The sequence below is a fragment of the Taeniopygia guttata genome, chromosome 3 (genome assembly GCF_048771995.1).
Source record: "Taeniopygia guttata chromosome 3, bTaeGut7.mat, whole genome shotgun sequence".
NCBI lineage: Eukaryota > Metazoa > Chordata > Aves > Passeriformes > Estrildidae > Taeniopygia > Taeniopygia guttata.
Genome location: NC_133027.1, coordinates 16,862,614 through 16,876,004, shown reverse-complemented (window position 1 = coordinate 16,876,004; position 13,391 = coordinate 16,862,614). Strand labels below are relative to the sequence as shown.

Genomic DNA, 13,391 nt, shown 5'->3' with positions numbered 1-13,391 from the left:
CAACCTCTTCTACTTGGCTCATAGATGGTATGATGACCTCAAATAAATTTGTTGCTCCCAAAGTGCTGGAGTGATAAGTGTTCCTGAGCATTTACTCTAGAGAAAGGTCGGCCAGTGGCATACTGACACTAGGAAGAGCCTTCAGCAGGAGAAATCATTGCCATTGACTGGAGCAAGTACAGGCTTGTCTTTTTGCCCAAGTTCTGTTGTGTTGGTCCTTTTAAATTTCTTCATGTTTTCATACCGTATTTGTTACAAAAAAAACCCAAACCAGTAACTTGCAGAGCTTGTGAACAAAAGATGTACCACCGTGACATACAGCAGCATAGAAAAGCCCATTTAGAAGTTGGATGGGTGCTGTAATTAGACTGCTCTGCCTTAACAAATTCAGCACACAGAATTAATGCCTATCCCAAAGCCAGTTTCAATAGAAGCTGTGAAAGAAACAGCAAAAGCTGAGCTGAAAGCAGCTGTAAATGCTTAACTGAGTTTGCAAAGAAAGGTAATTTCCCAATTTTCATAACTTGTTCCTGCCTGAGCAGTCTTTTGAAGGTCTTCGGCAAATAATGTGTAATGTTACTATTTCCAGAGTGACCAAGTGTTCTAGGCCATGATAAATGCTTCCTGGACTTCCCCAGTCCTTTTGATTGTTGTGAACCATGTTGACTTCCTATTTTGCTGATACCCTGCTTGATGTAGGCCTCTTTTAAGGCAGACTCCATCTTCATAGGGCAGACTCTTTCAGGTGATTGCTCAAATGCCTCTCCGTGCAGCTGCAGGGCTGAGGCAGGTCTGTAACCCCCCCTCTCTGCTGGCTTTGCTAGGCCACTGTGTGATCTTGCCTGGTGTTCCCTAGGGCAGTGACACAACGATTCATCTCATGCACCATTGTTCTGTCTCTGCTTACCTGCCAAAATATACGGTGCCTCTGCACTGTGCTCCTGCTGTAGCATCCCATTAACTCACCCTGCCACATTCTATTGTCCACCATAGGCTTTTAAATGGGTCCCTCTGCATTCCTGCACAGCTGGGAGAGCTGCCTGTAGCTGTTCTTGTTGTGATGCTTTCTGCAGAGAATTTACAGGGACTTAGCAAAAACTCTCCAGAGCCATCTTAAAGACTTGCCAGTATGCCTAAGAGGCTTGGGTCTCATGAGATTTCTTCAGGCCATTTAATTTTCCTTGTTCTGTTTTCTTTTTCCTGTTTCAATATGAGACTGAAGCAACTGTGTCATCTAATGTTTTTTCACCAGAGTAATCTGGGAGTCAGGTGTGCTATCAACCTGTTTTCTCTACAATACAATACAGACTTTATAAAGGGGAGGGAGGGATCTTTTACTCCTAAATTGTCCATTCAATTACTGACACAATGCTAAAATGACTGACAGGCTTGTGCCACTGCTAATAAAACAGATTGGTTAATAAAAAGGCAGATGTATACTCAGCATATAGACTCTAATGGCTTCCTTCAAGCTATGGCAGAAATTTCAGTGAACTAGTATTGCAGTAATGCCAGTGCATCTTTTATTTTCCTTTGGGATTTTGACTTACTCTCCTGATTTATTCCTCCAAATTGCGAATTGTACCTGAATTAAAAGAGGAGGGAAGTAAGGAAGGAGAAGTGTAAATCAAAACCAGATCAGGATAATAAAATATAAAAAACTGTACCTTCCTTTCACCCTTCCCTTCTCTTCAGGCTCAACTTCACTCCCTAATTCTTCCCCTTGTCCCCTGCAGCAGTGCAGGGAAATGGGGGCTGTGGTCAGTTCTTCACACATGCCTGATGCTCCTTCCTTTTGGAATGTTTGGTTTTCATCTACTCCTGTGTGGTTTCAGGACCTGAGTAAAGCAGTGTGGGTATAATGGGGTCATCCTGTAGAACGTTATGGCACAAGCTTCCTTCAGGCTTGGCCCAGCAATATTTGGGCTGAGCAGGGATGAGGCTGACCTGTCCCAGAGGAAGAAGACCTCCTTTATTCTGAATGGTTCCTCAGCTGTGCATCCACATGAGGAGAATTAAAGACAGGGTTTCACTGACTAGAGCTCATGTTGCCCTCTGGGATCTGCTGTTACTCTGGTAGCAATGGGCAGTGCTGTGGGAAGGCTTTCATGGGATGGTGGGAACAGATGAGTGAGATGCTGGTGGAAGGAAAGAGCGGGTGCAAGGCCGCTGGAGCATTGATGTGAAGGGGCAGCAACGTGGAAACTGTTCTTTTGGTTGCATGATCACACAATGGTTTGGGTTGCAGAGCACCTTTAGAGGTCATCTAGTCCAGATCTCTGCCATGGTCAGCAACACATTCCACTAGGCCAGCTTACTCAAAGCCCCATCCAACCTGGCCTTGAACACTTCCAGGGATGGAGCATCCACAGCTTCTCTGGCCAAGCTGAGGGTGCCTTGTCACCCTCATCAGAAAAATATTTTCTCCTTATGTCCAGTATAAAACTATCCTCTTTCAGGACAATTCCCTGAGCTCAGCTGGCAGGGCAGAAGAACCTGATATCAAGACATAACTTTCTTTTTTTAATGTGGGTTTTGAGACCTATTTACCTGAGCTCCAGTAGCCTGCATCAAGTTGATGCAGTTGCCCTCACATTCCCTTTCAAGCAGGGAATGTGAGGGCAGAGATTTTCTCAAAATGTGTGCTCTTGCTGAATTAGCATGTTCTCCACGAGGAGGCAGATGCTGTTCTGTAGCAGAGTGTTTGAGTAGCACAACTTTATTATTTCTACATGAAAGGTAAAAATCAGATCTGGAACCAAAACTAATATTTCTGCTGTCAAGCTGAGATGTGAGTGCTTTGGTAAGGGATGACACAGACGGGTTCAGGTCCAGCTGTGCTGCAGTTTAGGTAGGATGTCTTCACTGTAGTGGGCTATATCAGCTTTATTGGGTCAAGCAAAGCTGGCAATGGCTGTGTCTTCATTTTTTCTCTCTTTTGTGTAATTTTTTCTCTCTTTCACCACAGCTCCCTGAAGCTGCTTTTTTCCCCTCTCATTGGGTGGAAGAAGAGATTATATGTGTTAATGTGTATCAAATATCTTGGCCAATTTTCCTTCTTATTGCTGGTGCAGATGAGCCCAGTGCTGCCAGCAGGCATAGGCAGCCTGGCATCTATAGAACATCCATTTACTGGGAAGTAAGGAGGGCTGTTCCCCTTCTCCCATGCACCATTTAGGCACAGATTCCCACCCCATGGCCACAGGCGTTTTGACACCTCATTTGCTATAGCTAATGAAGTCTTCCTCCAGGACCATGTGAGGATGTGGGTGTGTTTGGGCAGCTTTGAAGGAGAGGCAATGAGAAATAATGGCTTGGTGTGGCCAGGTAACTGTTGCGTTTTGCCCTGCTTTGATATTGGGAGACCGGGTAGAACTTGTGAATACCAGTTTTGGTGACCTGGTGGTAGCACCAGGACTGAGTGTTGGCCGTCTCCTGTGGGCTTATCACTTCATGCAGCTGGCAATATGACATCCCTGACTTAACCCACAGTCACATGGGAGGTCTGGGCAGAGCTGGAGGAATGAACACTATTCCAATGCTTCTATCTCCCTTTTCTTTCTCCATCACAGCTGTCTGCACCTTGCAGAAAAAATGGCAATGTGGCACTGTTGCTTGGTGCAGAAGGCCAGGAGCAGTGCAGGCATGAACCCAGTTAGGGAATCTGTGGATTCCACCTTGGCCTGGCCATGATAAAAAGAGAAGAAATAATCCCTGCTTTAAAGCAGTGCATGTCTGCAGCTTGAGCCCAGTGAAGGCTGGTGCAACTGCTGCAGGTTCTGTGTGAAATGTGCAGGAGGTATCTTGCACTTGGTGATTCAAGTGTGGTGGGACTTCTGTGGATTTTAATGACAATCAAGGGAACTCCTAAACTGGGGGAACCTGCAATTCTTTATTGCTTTAAACAGTTAAAACTATACTTTTATCTAATGCTTTATGCAATCATTATAGATGTGGGTATCTTTTGTTACCGTATCTCCATCTGACTTGCAAGAAAGCAAGTGTTTGCATCTTGGATATGGTTGTTGGATTTCATTAGATGTTAGGACTCAAAAGTAAGCAGATGTCAAAGCTGGCACACTCTGGCAAACCTGCAGCTTGGGTCTGTGGATCTGACCTCCACAAACATAGCTCTGGAAGAATTGGTGTTCTGCCTCTGCAGCTGAAGAAAAACATAAGAAAATTAAAAATACCTTCTCCTTCTCTCTCCCCCTCTTCTTCTTCACTCCCCCATTGCTTTCCCTTAATCTATTGTCTGACAGGGAGCAGAGAGGAAGATCAGGGATGAAGAGCGAAAGCAAAGCAAAAGAAAAGGGAAGTGCACCGATCCCAGCTCTCAGTTGAATGCCTGTAAGTAGAACTTATTCCATCAGTATTTTAACTGTTGGATTTAATTTTGGCTACAAACAGCTTGTGCAGTAGAACTCTTAAGTTAATTTTTATCCTCTGTGGACCAGTGCTTGTTTTAAGCAATTCCTTATGGAACAGTCATTGTGTTTTGCAACACACTGGGTCATTTAGGGCTTCATTCTGTATAGTTCTTTCTGTCCAAGACAGGGTCCTGCTGTATATTCAGTCAGGTATGGATTGTAGCAGTTGAAATGGTGGGGTGGGGGTGGGATTTTTGGCCAGTTCTGGAGCCTCTCCCAATCCAGGTGGCAGTGAGAATAGTCAGTTCCAAATATTTTCAACTTGATCCTAAACTTAGGTTTTAACTTACATTAAAAATGTGTTTGCAACTCCTCCACAAGGCCGTAGCAGCCTTGAGGCTGAGCCTCCAGCCTCTCAGCCCTATGCTCACTCTTCCAGAGCAAAGTGGTGCTTAGCAAGTAATTTTGAAGTTTCTGCATGTGTGAAGTATGTGGAGACCTCAGCACCATAGTATGTAAAGGATGAGGAGATTTTTCCTGCTGAGCATCTTCCTTTAGCTGCTGCAGATGACAGATGCTGTGTTTGGATGACTGGTTATTCACCAGCAGAGCTGCTTAGAGGAAGATCTGTCCCTGCTCTGTGGGCATGGGGCCAGCGCGTGCTCTCGCTTGCTTTGCTGTTAACAGCCCGACTGGTCCAGCCAGCACGCTGCTCACCGGGCAGGCTTTTCCTGACACAGCAGGTACAGGCTGCTGGAGCAGCTTCAGAAGATGGTGCTGAGGGGAGCCCATTTGCTCAGGGGAAGTCGTGGAAAGGGCTGGTTCTTGGGTTTCTTTCAAAGTACGTCACGAGAGGCAGGTTTAGCACACGGTTAGTGTTTCACAAATGCAGCAGCCCCAGCGGCTCCCAAAAGATTACTGTGGGCAACCCTTTGCATCATGGCTGGAAAGGGAAGGCAGGTTCAGTACACATTCCCAGGATCTTACAATTTGACAAAAGCTGCTTTCCAATGTTAATTTTCTAGGCTTGGGCATAGCCCAATGTGATCCTTATTTTCCTGGAAAGTGGGATCTTTGACTTTTAAGTTCTTATGTGGGAAGTTTTTGATTCCTTGAAGCCATAAGTTGTTATACTCACCTCCAGGATCACAAATGCCATGTGTACGTAAACTCTTCAAGAGCAGTAATGGTGGCTTTTGGGCACAGTTATTTTTACAGAAATTGAGCAATCTTTAAAAAAATCCATTTTGCAGGGAGAAAATGGTGTATTTTCTACTGAGGACATGAGAAATGGTTTTGTTTGAAAAACTTTTATTTTGTTTGCAGTTGGTTTGCAGTCAGATGGATATTTTCCACTTGGTAAAATAAAGTCTTCAACTGTGATAGTTTGACATGAATGTGTCTGAAATGCAGCTTAAGGCGCCTTCTGCCTCACTTTTTCCTCAGAGGGTCTTTGTGGATGAAGTCTGTCCTCTTGGTGGGTTGTGTCACATCAACTGGTACATTGTGAGAGCCAAAGGGCTCTGTGGGAGATGGATCCTGGGGGAATGGACTAGGGGCTGGCACCCTGAGGTGACCAGGATGAACAGTGGGAGGAACTGGAATGTGAAACTTGGAAGTGTGGAATAAAAATGTAACTTTAGCCAAAACAACTTGCACAAACCAGTATTTGTACTACCTCTGTAGTATGGTGCTACTGTGGTGCTGTCTCTCTAAGATGCTCCCAATTGGTAACACACAAAATGTCCCTTTGTTTTCTTTGTATCCTCCCTGCACGGGAACACCCACAGGCTTTGAGGGACTGGAGAGGGCGAAGGTGGGGCAGGGACTGATTTTTGCCCTCTGTTTGGATGGCTGACCTCCGTTCCTCTCTTGGGCTGAGTGTATTGTCCACCCTAAGTAATAGCTAAACAAAGTTGAGTTGCTCAGTTGGCGAGGTGGAGAAAGCTTTGACTACTCTGCGAAACAAGCCCTCGGGACCCAGGCCCTCAGCTGAGAGGGAGACAACCAAAATGGAAACTCCTTTACCACAGGAGCTTTTCTCTTTGACCCTGACTGCAAAATACCCTTATTCAGCAGTGTATGTACTTCTCAAATGATGTAGGGCCCCATCAAGGCCTTCAGTGTCCTCTATCCTGATCTTTGTCTCTGCAGTTTCTGATGTCAAAGTGCCCATGCTGCCTTCACACAAACGTACTGACATCACCATCTTCAAGCCCTTCATGGACCTAGACACTCAGCCTGTCCTGTTCATCCCTGATGTTCACTTTGCAAACCTGCAGCGTGGGGCTCACGTGAGTAAAGCTCATGGGTGTGGGGATGAAGAGGCTCTGAGATGTATTTGCAAAAGGCCTGGGATGCTGTGTTGTGTGTATATACATATGAAATGTCAGATTGCATCAGTGCTGTAATCAAACACAGGCTGAGTCTCATATGGGCAAGAAATGTTCCTCCAAGATACATTGGCTGAAGTTAACTGGGGGTGTTTCACCATCAAATTATTTTCCTATCAAGTCCAGTTCCTGTGAATTTGAAAGGATTTATCCATTGCATGAACTGCAGGGTGGTTTTCTCTCATAGCGTCTCTCGGGATCCTGGTGTGCTGTTGTACAGCACAGACTCCTCCAGATGCCTGCTGCGGGGTGAAAATCTACCCTGTGGAACTGGCACGTGTGTCAGCTCTGTGATTGACTGCCAGAGCACCCTGCCTCGGTGTTCCTGGAAAGTTCCAGCTTACAAGAAACTGGACGGGAAACAATTAGCATGCAACCAGGTTTCAAAATCTTGAACTTTGCTGTGCTGGGAGTTCTGCTATGCTCTAACATAATATAAGCCTTATTTTTTAAGAGCATTCCCTGAACTCCTAGTAAAGGATGGAGAATAAACTTACATCCATAGAGCTGACATTCCTGCATGTTTTTCTACAAAGGCCCTAGTCCTGAGTTTTGTCAGAAGATTCTACACCAGTCCAGGAAAAAAACTGGTTAGCTTCTTTTTGTTCCTGTCTCTCATTTGAGATCTTTTATTAACTTTATATGAGAAAAGGTAAAGAAGATGTTTACTGGCTTTTGCAGCCAAAGTGTCATTTGATTTAGTGTTAAAAGATTATAAGAGAAAATTAACTCTAGTTCTGGATTAAATATTCACAAAATCTCCCCTTTATTTTTAAAGGTCCTTCCTGTTGCTTCAGAAGAACTAGAGGGTGAAAGGTAAGAGCTGGCCTTCAACCTCCTGACATCTTGCCCTCAGACAGAGGGATAAGTTCCTGTAATTCTACCAGTCCTAATTTTTTGCCCTGTCAATGACAGCTCCAACCTGAAGAGAGGAACTTATATTGGTGAAGAGGACTTTATTGCTACTCCAAATAAGATGGCCAGAATAGAAGAGCCAAAAAGAGGTATTTTCTTCTTTCTGAGACTGAATTTTTGGAGTATTTATCCATCATGATAGCGAGATGCATCTGAGGTTAAATAAATTTTTAATTCATATTGATGTTTACTTCAGACTGATATTTCTGGCTTTGAGTAGTGACAGTTTATGTATCAAGGTATGGTTCAGCTTTGCAAATATTTTATATTGTGAGAGTTTCTGGGGATTTCTGCCAACTCAGACAGTAATAGGTTCTGAACCTATAAGGAAAGAGTCAAGACGAGGTGAGCAGCTTACCAGTATCCCAAATGGACTGGGGCAGAGAATTCATCATGTAATCTGCTACAAAATACTCTGGAAATCTCCTCCAGGACTTCAAGCAATGAACACTAAGAACTGGTTCTGGATATAAAACTGATGCATCTTTTATGGTGCCAGGAAATGGAATGTTCACCTCTGAAAGCCAAACTAAGAAAATATTCTGCTGATTTTTAACTGAGTTTCAGTCTTTGCAATTTCATGTTGCTGTGGTGTTGTGGAAGGAGATGAGAGGTCCCTTTGGGGTGTTGGAGGTGGGGTACCTGATTGATAATAGTTGTGTTTGGAAGGACTGCAACAAAGCTTGAGGTATTAAACCTATGAAGAAGCAAATGCTAAGTCTAGCAAGTATGACCATAATGGGGCTGCACTTCTGCAGTCTGGATCAACTAGTAAAGAAGGATGAATTTTATAGAAGGAAATCAAACTTCTTATTTTTTCATCTTGCTGTATGCCATAAAACAAGCCTCATGAGATTCTCTCTCCTTTGGCTGACTCTCATCTGACCTGTGCTGTAACGGAGAGTATTTGTCCTGTCTTCCTTTTTAAAACTGCCTTTAACAAGCAAATTGGGAAATGCATCAAGTGCTGTGCTGTTCTAAATTCACTTTGTTCCATCAGAAATGCCAGTAACTGTTTCATGTTGTAGGTGTGTCAAAGCTGTGGCTGATGAACCCTTGCAAACAATCCAGGCTGCAATACCTAGTTATTAGAAGATGGATTAAAGACAGCAAAGCTATTGTCCAAGCTTTCTTGCTCTCCTGGCTTATTCCTCAGCCTTAATGCAGTTTTTAATGAGGCTGATGTTGCATGCAATGAGTCTGTGCTAGCTTGAGAATGCTAGGGATGCTCACCTAATTGGGGCTCATGCTCTTTCATTCCCCTGCTATCAGGAGACCAAGCCTGTTTTGTATGTCAGCTCTGGTGGTAAGAGTATTACTGAAACACAGCAAGGGGCAGGAAGAAAGATGAGACAGCACAGGAAGAGCACAGAACTGTACAAATAAATTATTTTAAAATTATGAGGTGGCCAGGATGGCTTCACCTGCTGTGATAGCATCTGTCAAATAATTTGATTGTGGAAAATCTTATGGCAAATGACTGTAAGATATAGAGGATCTCAAGAGTCTCAAAGATTTGTGTTTTGTGTTCTTTCTTTATTTGTTTCAAATGTGACCTTTTTTCGTAATAATAGAGAAAATAAAGAAAATACAGAAGTATTTTGACAATAAAGATGCTTGAGCATACAGTGACTTTATGTGCAAGAAGCAAGATGTGAGCTAACCCAGCAGTGGGTGTTTGTATAAGTGTATATTGCATGTGTGTATGTCTATTTCTTCATGAGATCCTCAGTGGATGTGACTGTGTGCTTAGCCACTGTGGGATATAAATTTTTCCTGAGGAACAACTGCACAGTTAATTCCTCTCCAAATTGCTTTCCAGTGTTGCTGTATGTCCGAAAAGAGTCAGAGGAAGTCTTTGATGCACTAATGTTAAAGACACCATCTCTGAAAGGCCTAATGGAAGCGGTGAGTAATGAGGCTGGTCTGTTGTCCTTGAGAAAAATCCCTGACTACCCAGTCCTTACACACTGGCCAGTCACAGGAGTCAGACTTTCAGTCACAGCTTGTGTCCACACATTTCTGCTCTTCTGGATAAGAAGAATAAGGAAGATTTCCTTTCAATAACATGGAAATGAAGGCAAATAATGCTTTAATTTATTGTTAAGGGAATTCAGGAAGCTTGTCTTTCAAGTACCTTACCCCACATCTGTGGGGCCTGGGTGTAAGAAGCCTTCCTGAAGATCCAGGTCTGTCAAACTTGATGATTGGATGTCCTCTCTTGTCAGAGAGGGTACTTTTGTTAGGAGATGGAGTGCTTTTCAGAATGTTTGTTGGGTTTGTTTCAGCCTTTCAAAGCCACGTTTAGGGCCCTCCACTGCCCTTTCACAAGCTGGCAATGCAGAGCTCCAAGTCCCAGCCTCTGTGTTACTGAACACTTCTATATATCTGTGCATACATGTGTGAAATTGCTCTCTGCTGCTTGACTTCCAAAATAGCCTTCCACTATCCCTTGCTGCTGTAGAGCAAGGGAAGTACAGAGCTTAAGTCCAAAGAATGGTGTAATGTTTGGCATGAGCTCAGAAGTGACATTTGTCTGTCTCTTTCTGTGACTAATGCTTCTGCTCAGAGAACAGGGGCTTTGGGGATGTACAGGCAGGCCTGGCCATTAACTTTTGGTTGTAGAGATAGCTCTGTAACCAGAATCTTTATCTCTTCCTGGCTCTGAGGCTTTGCTAGCTGGAAGGTGAGGGCTAATGGAGAGAGGGATTGAAGGCTGTGAAGTTCTCCCTTACCCCATGGTCCTGAAGTGAAGCTGCACCTCTGTTGTTTCATTATATTTCTTAAAGCAAGGAACCAAGTGGTCACAGCTGTAGCCTGGGGTAAATTCCCCGTACATTTGCATGTCAAAGCAGTGCATTGGTTTGGTACTTACTGTCAGAGTGATAGAGCAGTTTGCCAGAGTAAACAAGGCTTAGGTTACTGACCTCACGACTTTCTGGAGGTTGTGCAGTGAAGTGCCATGGTCAGTGGCTGTGGCTCCACACTGATGTCACCCTGCTGAGGAAGGAGACTGTTTCTGATCATGCCATGCCCTTAGCAGCAGAGGTCCTCTCTCTGTTGCTATTTTCTTCTTTCAGCCACTGTCATGCCTAGTTTTCGCTTGATCCCTCTGACACTAAATTTAAAAATGGTTTTCAGTATGCTAAGAGAACAGAGAGCCAAGAGAGAATGAGAGTCAGGGCATGGGCTTTAAGTAGGTGAGCTTTTGGGTGTAAGGGCAGGAGGTTGCTGTATGAGAAATATCCAGATTCAAACATGATTAAACTTTTTGCACAGAAGTTAGCTGAATGCAGAGAAGGAGTTCTGATGTGTAGATATATGCTATAGTTTGGGATTTAGTGTTGCCTTTATAGAGCATAGTAGTTGTCCTCATTTACAGGCTTTTTGTTGGAATTACTCCTTTCTGTAAAATAGACAATGACAGCAGTCTCCTTGCTTTACCAATCATTACTTTCTTTTGTTCTAGATATCTGACAAGTATGATGTTCCTTTTGATAAAATAGGAAAAATCTTCAAAAAATGCAAAAAAGGGTGAGTATGTACCTATGCAGTAACTAAGAATAAGAACACCTTTTTCAAACCAGCAGATCTGCTGTAGAGTTCCCCCATGCACTGCAGATATGTGAATGCCATTTACTGTTACATGTGTGTGCACACAAATACACACATTTCAGTATCATCCACAGAGCTGAAGACTATAGGAAGGGTCCTATAGAAATATGTAAATTTCTAACTTCCTGTGTAAATACAAGTCACTGACCCTCTCTGAGCTAATTGTTATTTGAACCAGAGTTGATAATGTCAGAGGAAGAAGAGTTCAGTTTGTTAAAAGACTCCCAATGATGAAGAACCTCCTTCAACCCATATTAAATTGTTCCAGTGGTGATTGGGCTCACTATATCTGCGTTTGGCTACAGTTACTGAATCTTGGTTGTATTTTTGTGGGCTAAATTGAAGAGAACTTAGTTGTGAAGTGTCTGTTTCTCCCAGAGGCCATACTTCATCATCTTTTTATTTTGTCGCATAAGTGAGTTTCTGAACATTGTCTGGTTTTGTTTTATCTTTTAATTTCTCAGTAATTTTCTTGGATTGTCTATAAGTGATTGTCAGTTTGGTGTCTCAGCCCCTTTTCCTTCTAGCCAGAAAAATACACCCTTCCAGGGTTGTGCTTTCATAGCATAATTACCCCACCAAGAACCGCTGCAAAAAGCTTAAAATCTGTGATATCTAAACCACTGCTAAGCAGAGCTATGTGTGCACACAAACACACAGGTATTGACCTTTCTGGCAAATGAAAGAAGTGGCCAAGCATGGGTGGCTTCTTCCCTGCAGGCTCTGCAGGGTTTTGTGCTGATACCCATTCAGAGCCCCGGGTGCCTGCAGCTTCAGGATTCTGCCGGTTCCAAGATCTCTCTCCCTCCCTGGTCCAGGAGCCAGATTTAATCCTTCCATTCAGACCTGGAGAAGTGTGGCCAGCCTTGGTGGCAGGGTTGAGTCAGAACAGCCAGATCTGCTATGGGAAGCAATAAATCAGAGAGAGATGAGCAGGATCTTGTGTTACTCTTGGGCAGTCCTGGCTTTTTTAAGTTTGAGAGTGCCTTTGGCATTTAGAACTGATTTGTTTTGTTTTTCCAGAATTCTGGTCAACATGGATGATAACATTGTGAAACACTATTCTAATGAAGATACCTTCCAGCTGCAGATTGAAGAGGTTGGAGGATCTTACAAGTTGACTTTGACTGAGATCTAAGATCACAGATCACTGATCACTGTGGATTTTAAACAAAGGTCTCAAGTGAACATTTTCCCATAATTCAGTATGTTGAGCAAAACACTAATCACCTCCAGAAAAAAGCCAGATGTTTGACTTGTTCTGGGGAGCAGAGCAGTGGTTTTGCTTAATACATTTGTATTTGTCTTCTTGCTCATGATCTTATTTGCACTTGAAATGGGCAAGCAAAGATACTGGCAATTAAGTGGACAGCATGTATATTTTTTTACTAGTGTTTAAACCACTAGTAGGTATTTGAGGGGAAATCTCCTGGAAGGTGGCCTTTTAGACTGGTGATATCTTATTTATCTATTCAGTAACCATGTTTGAGCCTGTTATCAGCTGATACCATTTTACTGGACTGTGTTCTGCTAGGGAGAGCTGCAAAACTACTAATTGATGCTAGTAGGAGTTGCATGCAGGTTGGAGAAAAGTCTATAATGTTTACTTGTGATCAGGGCAGACTGTTGAAATCACTTGTGTCATTTGGGGGGAATGTAAAACTGCCTAGCCTATGAAGAACTCGCCTTAGTAACTGTGTGAACTCTCATCAGATGAAGCTATATTGTATATAAGTGCAATATCTTTTTGAAGGTTTGTAAATGTGTACATATAAGCAATATATAATATATATAAAAGATGGTGTTCTGTATATACCGTGAATATATTCAACGAAGCCCATCTAAAAGGATGCCATATACAGAGAAAACATATTTAACATAGATATTTAAAAATGGACAAACCCTTATAATGCACCAAAGGTGAGCACACATTTGTACATTCATAGAAGGCACAAGAGACCTGCTTGTTAAACATGGATCATCCTACATAGAAGAAAGAAGATATCAGCTCTCTCCTAAATCCTCATGCACAGGCAGGTGATGCAAGTCCTGGTTTCTGTCATGAACTGCCACTAAACAGCTGGGTGCTGCTGTTCTG

The 13,391-nt window shown here is 43.2% G+C and overlaps 1 protein-coding gene across 2 annotated transcripts in view; it reads left to right on the top strand.

The window, feature by feature from the left end:
• The window catches only part of GRHL1 (grainyhead like transcription factor 1), a 37,750-nt gene extending 24,646 nt beyond the window's left edge, over positions 1-13,104 (top strand). Inside the window, exons 10-16 of one of the 2 annotated variants that reach the window (XM_072926368.1) lie at positions 4,263-4,350; positions 6,525-6,664; positions 7,542-7,579; positions 7,679-7,767; positions 9,501-9,586; positions 11,148-11,212; positions 12,317-13,104. In XM_072926368.1, the coding sequence (XP_072782469.1) occupies positions 4,263-4,350; positions 6,525-6,664; positions 7,542-7,579; positions 7,679-7,767; positions 9,501-9,586; positions 11,148-11,212; positions 12,317-12,431 (621 nt within the window). In that variant the 3' untranslated portion in view covers positions 12,432-13,104. The remainder of the gene's footprint in view (positions 1-4,262; positions 4,351-6,524; positions 6,665-7,541; positions 7,580-7,678; positions 7,768-9,500; positions 9,587-11,147; positions 11,213-12,316) is intronic. The other variant, XM_030270060.4, reaches the window with a different exon arrangement.
• The last annotated feature ends 287 nt before the right edge of the window (positions 13,105-13,391 follow it).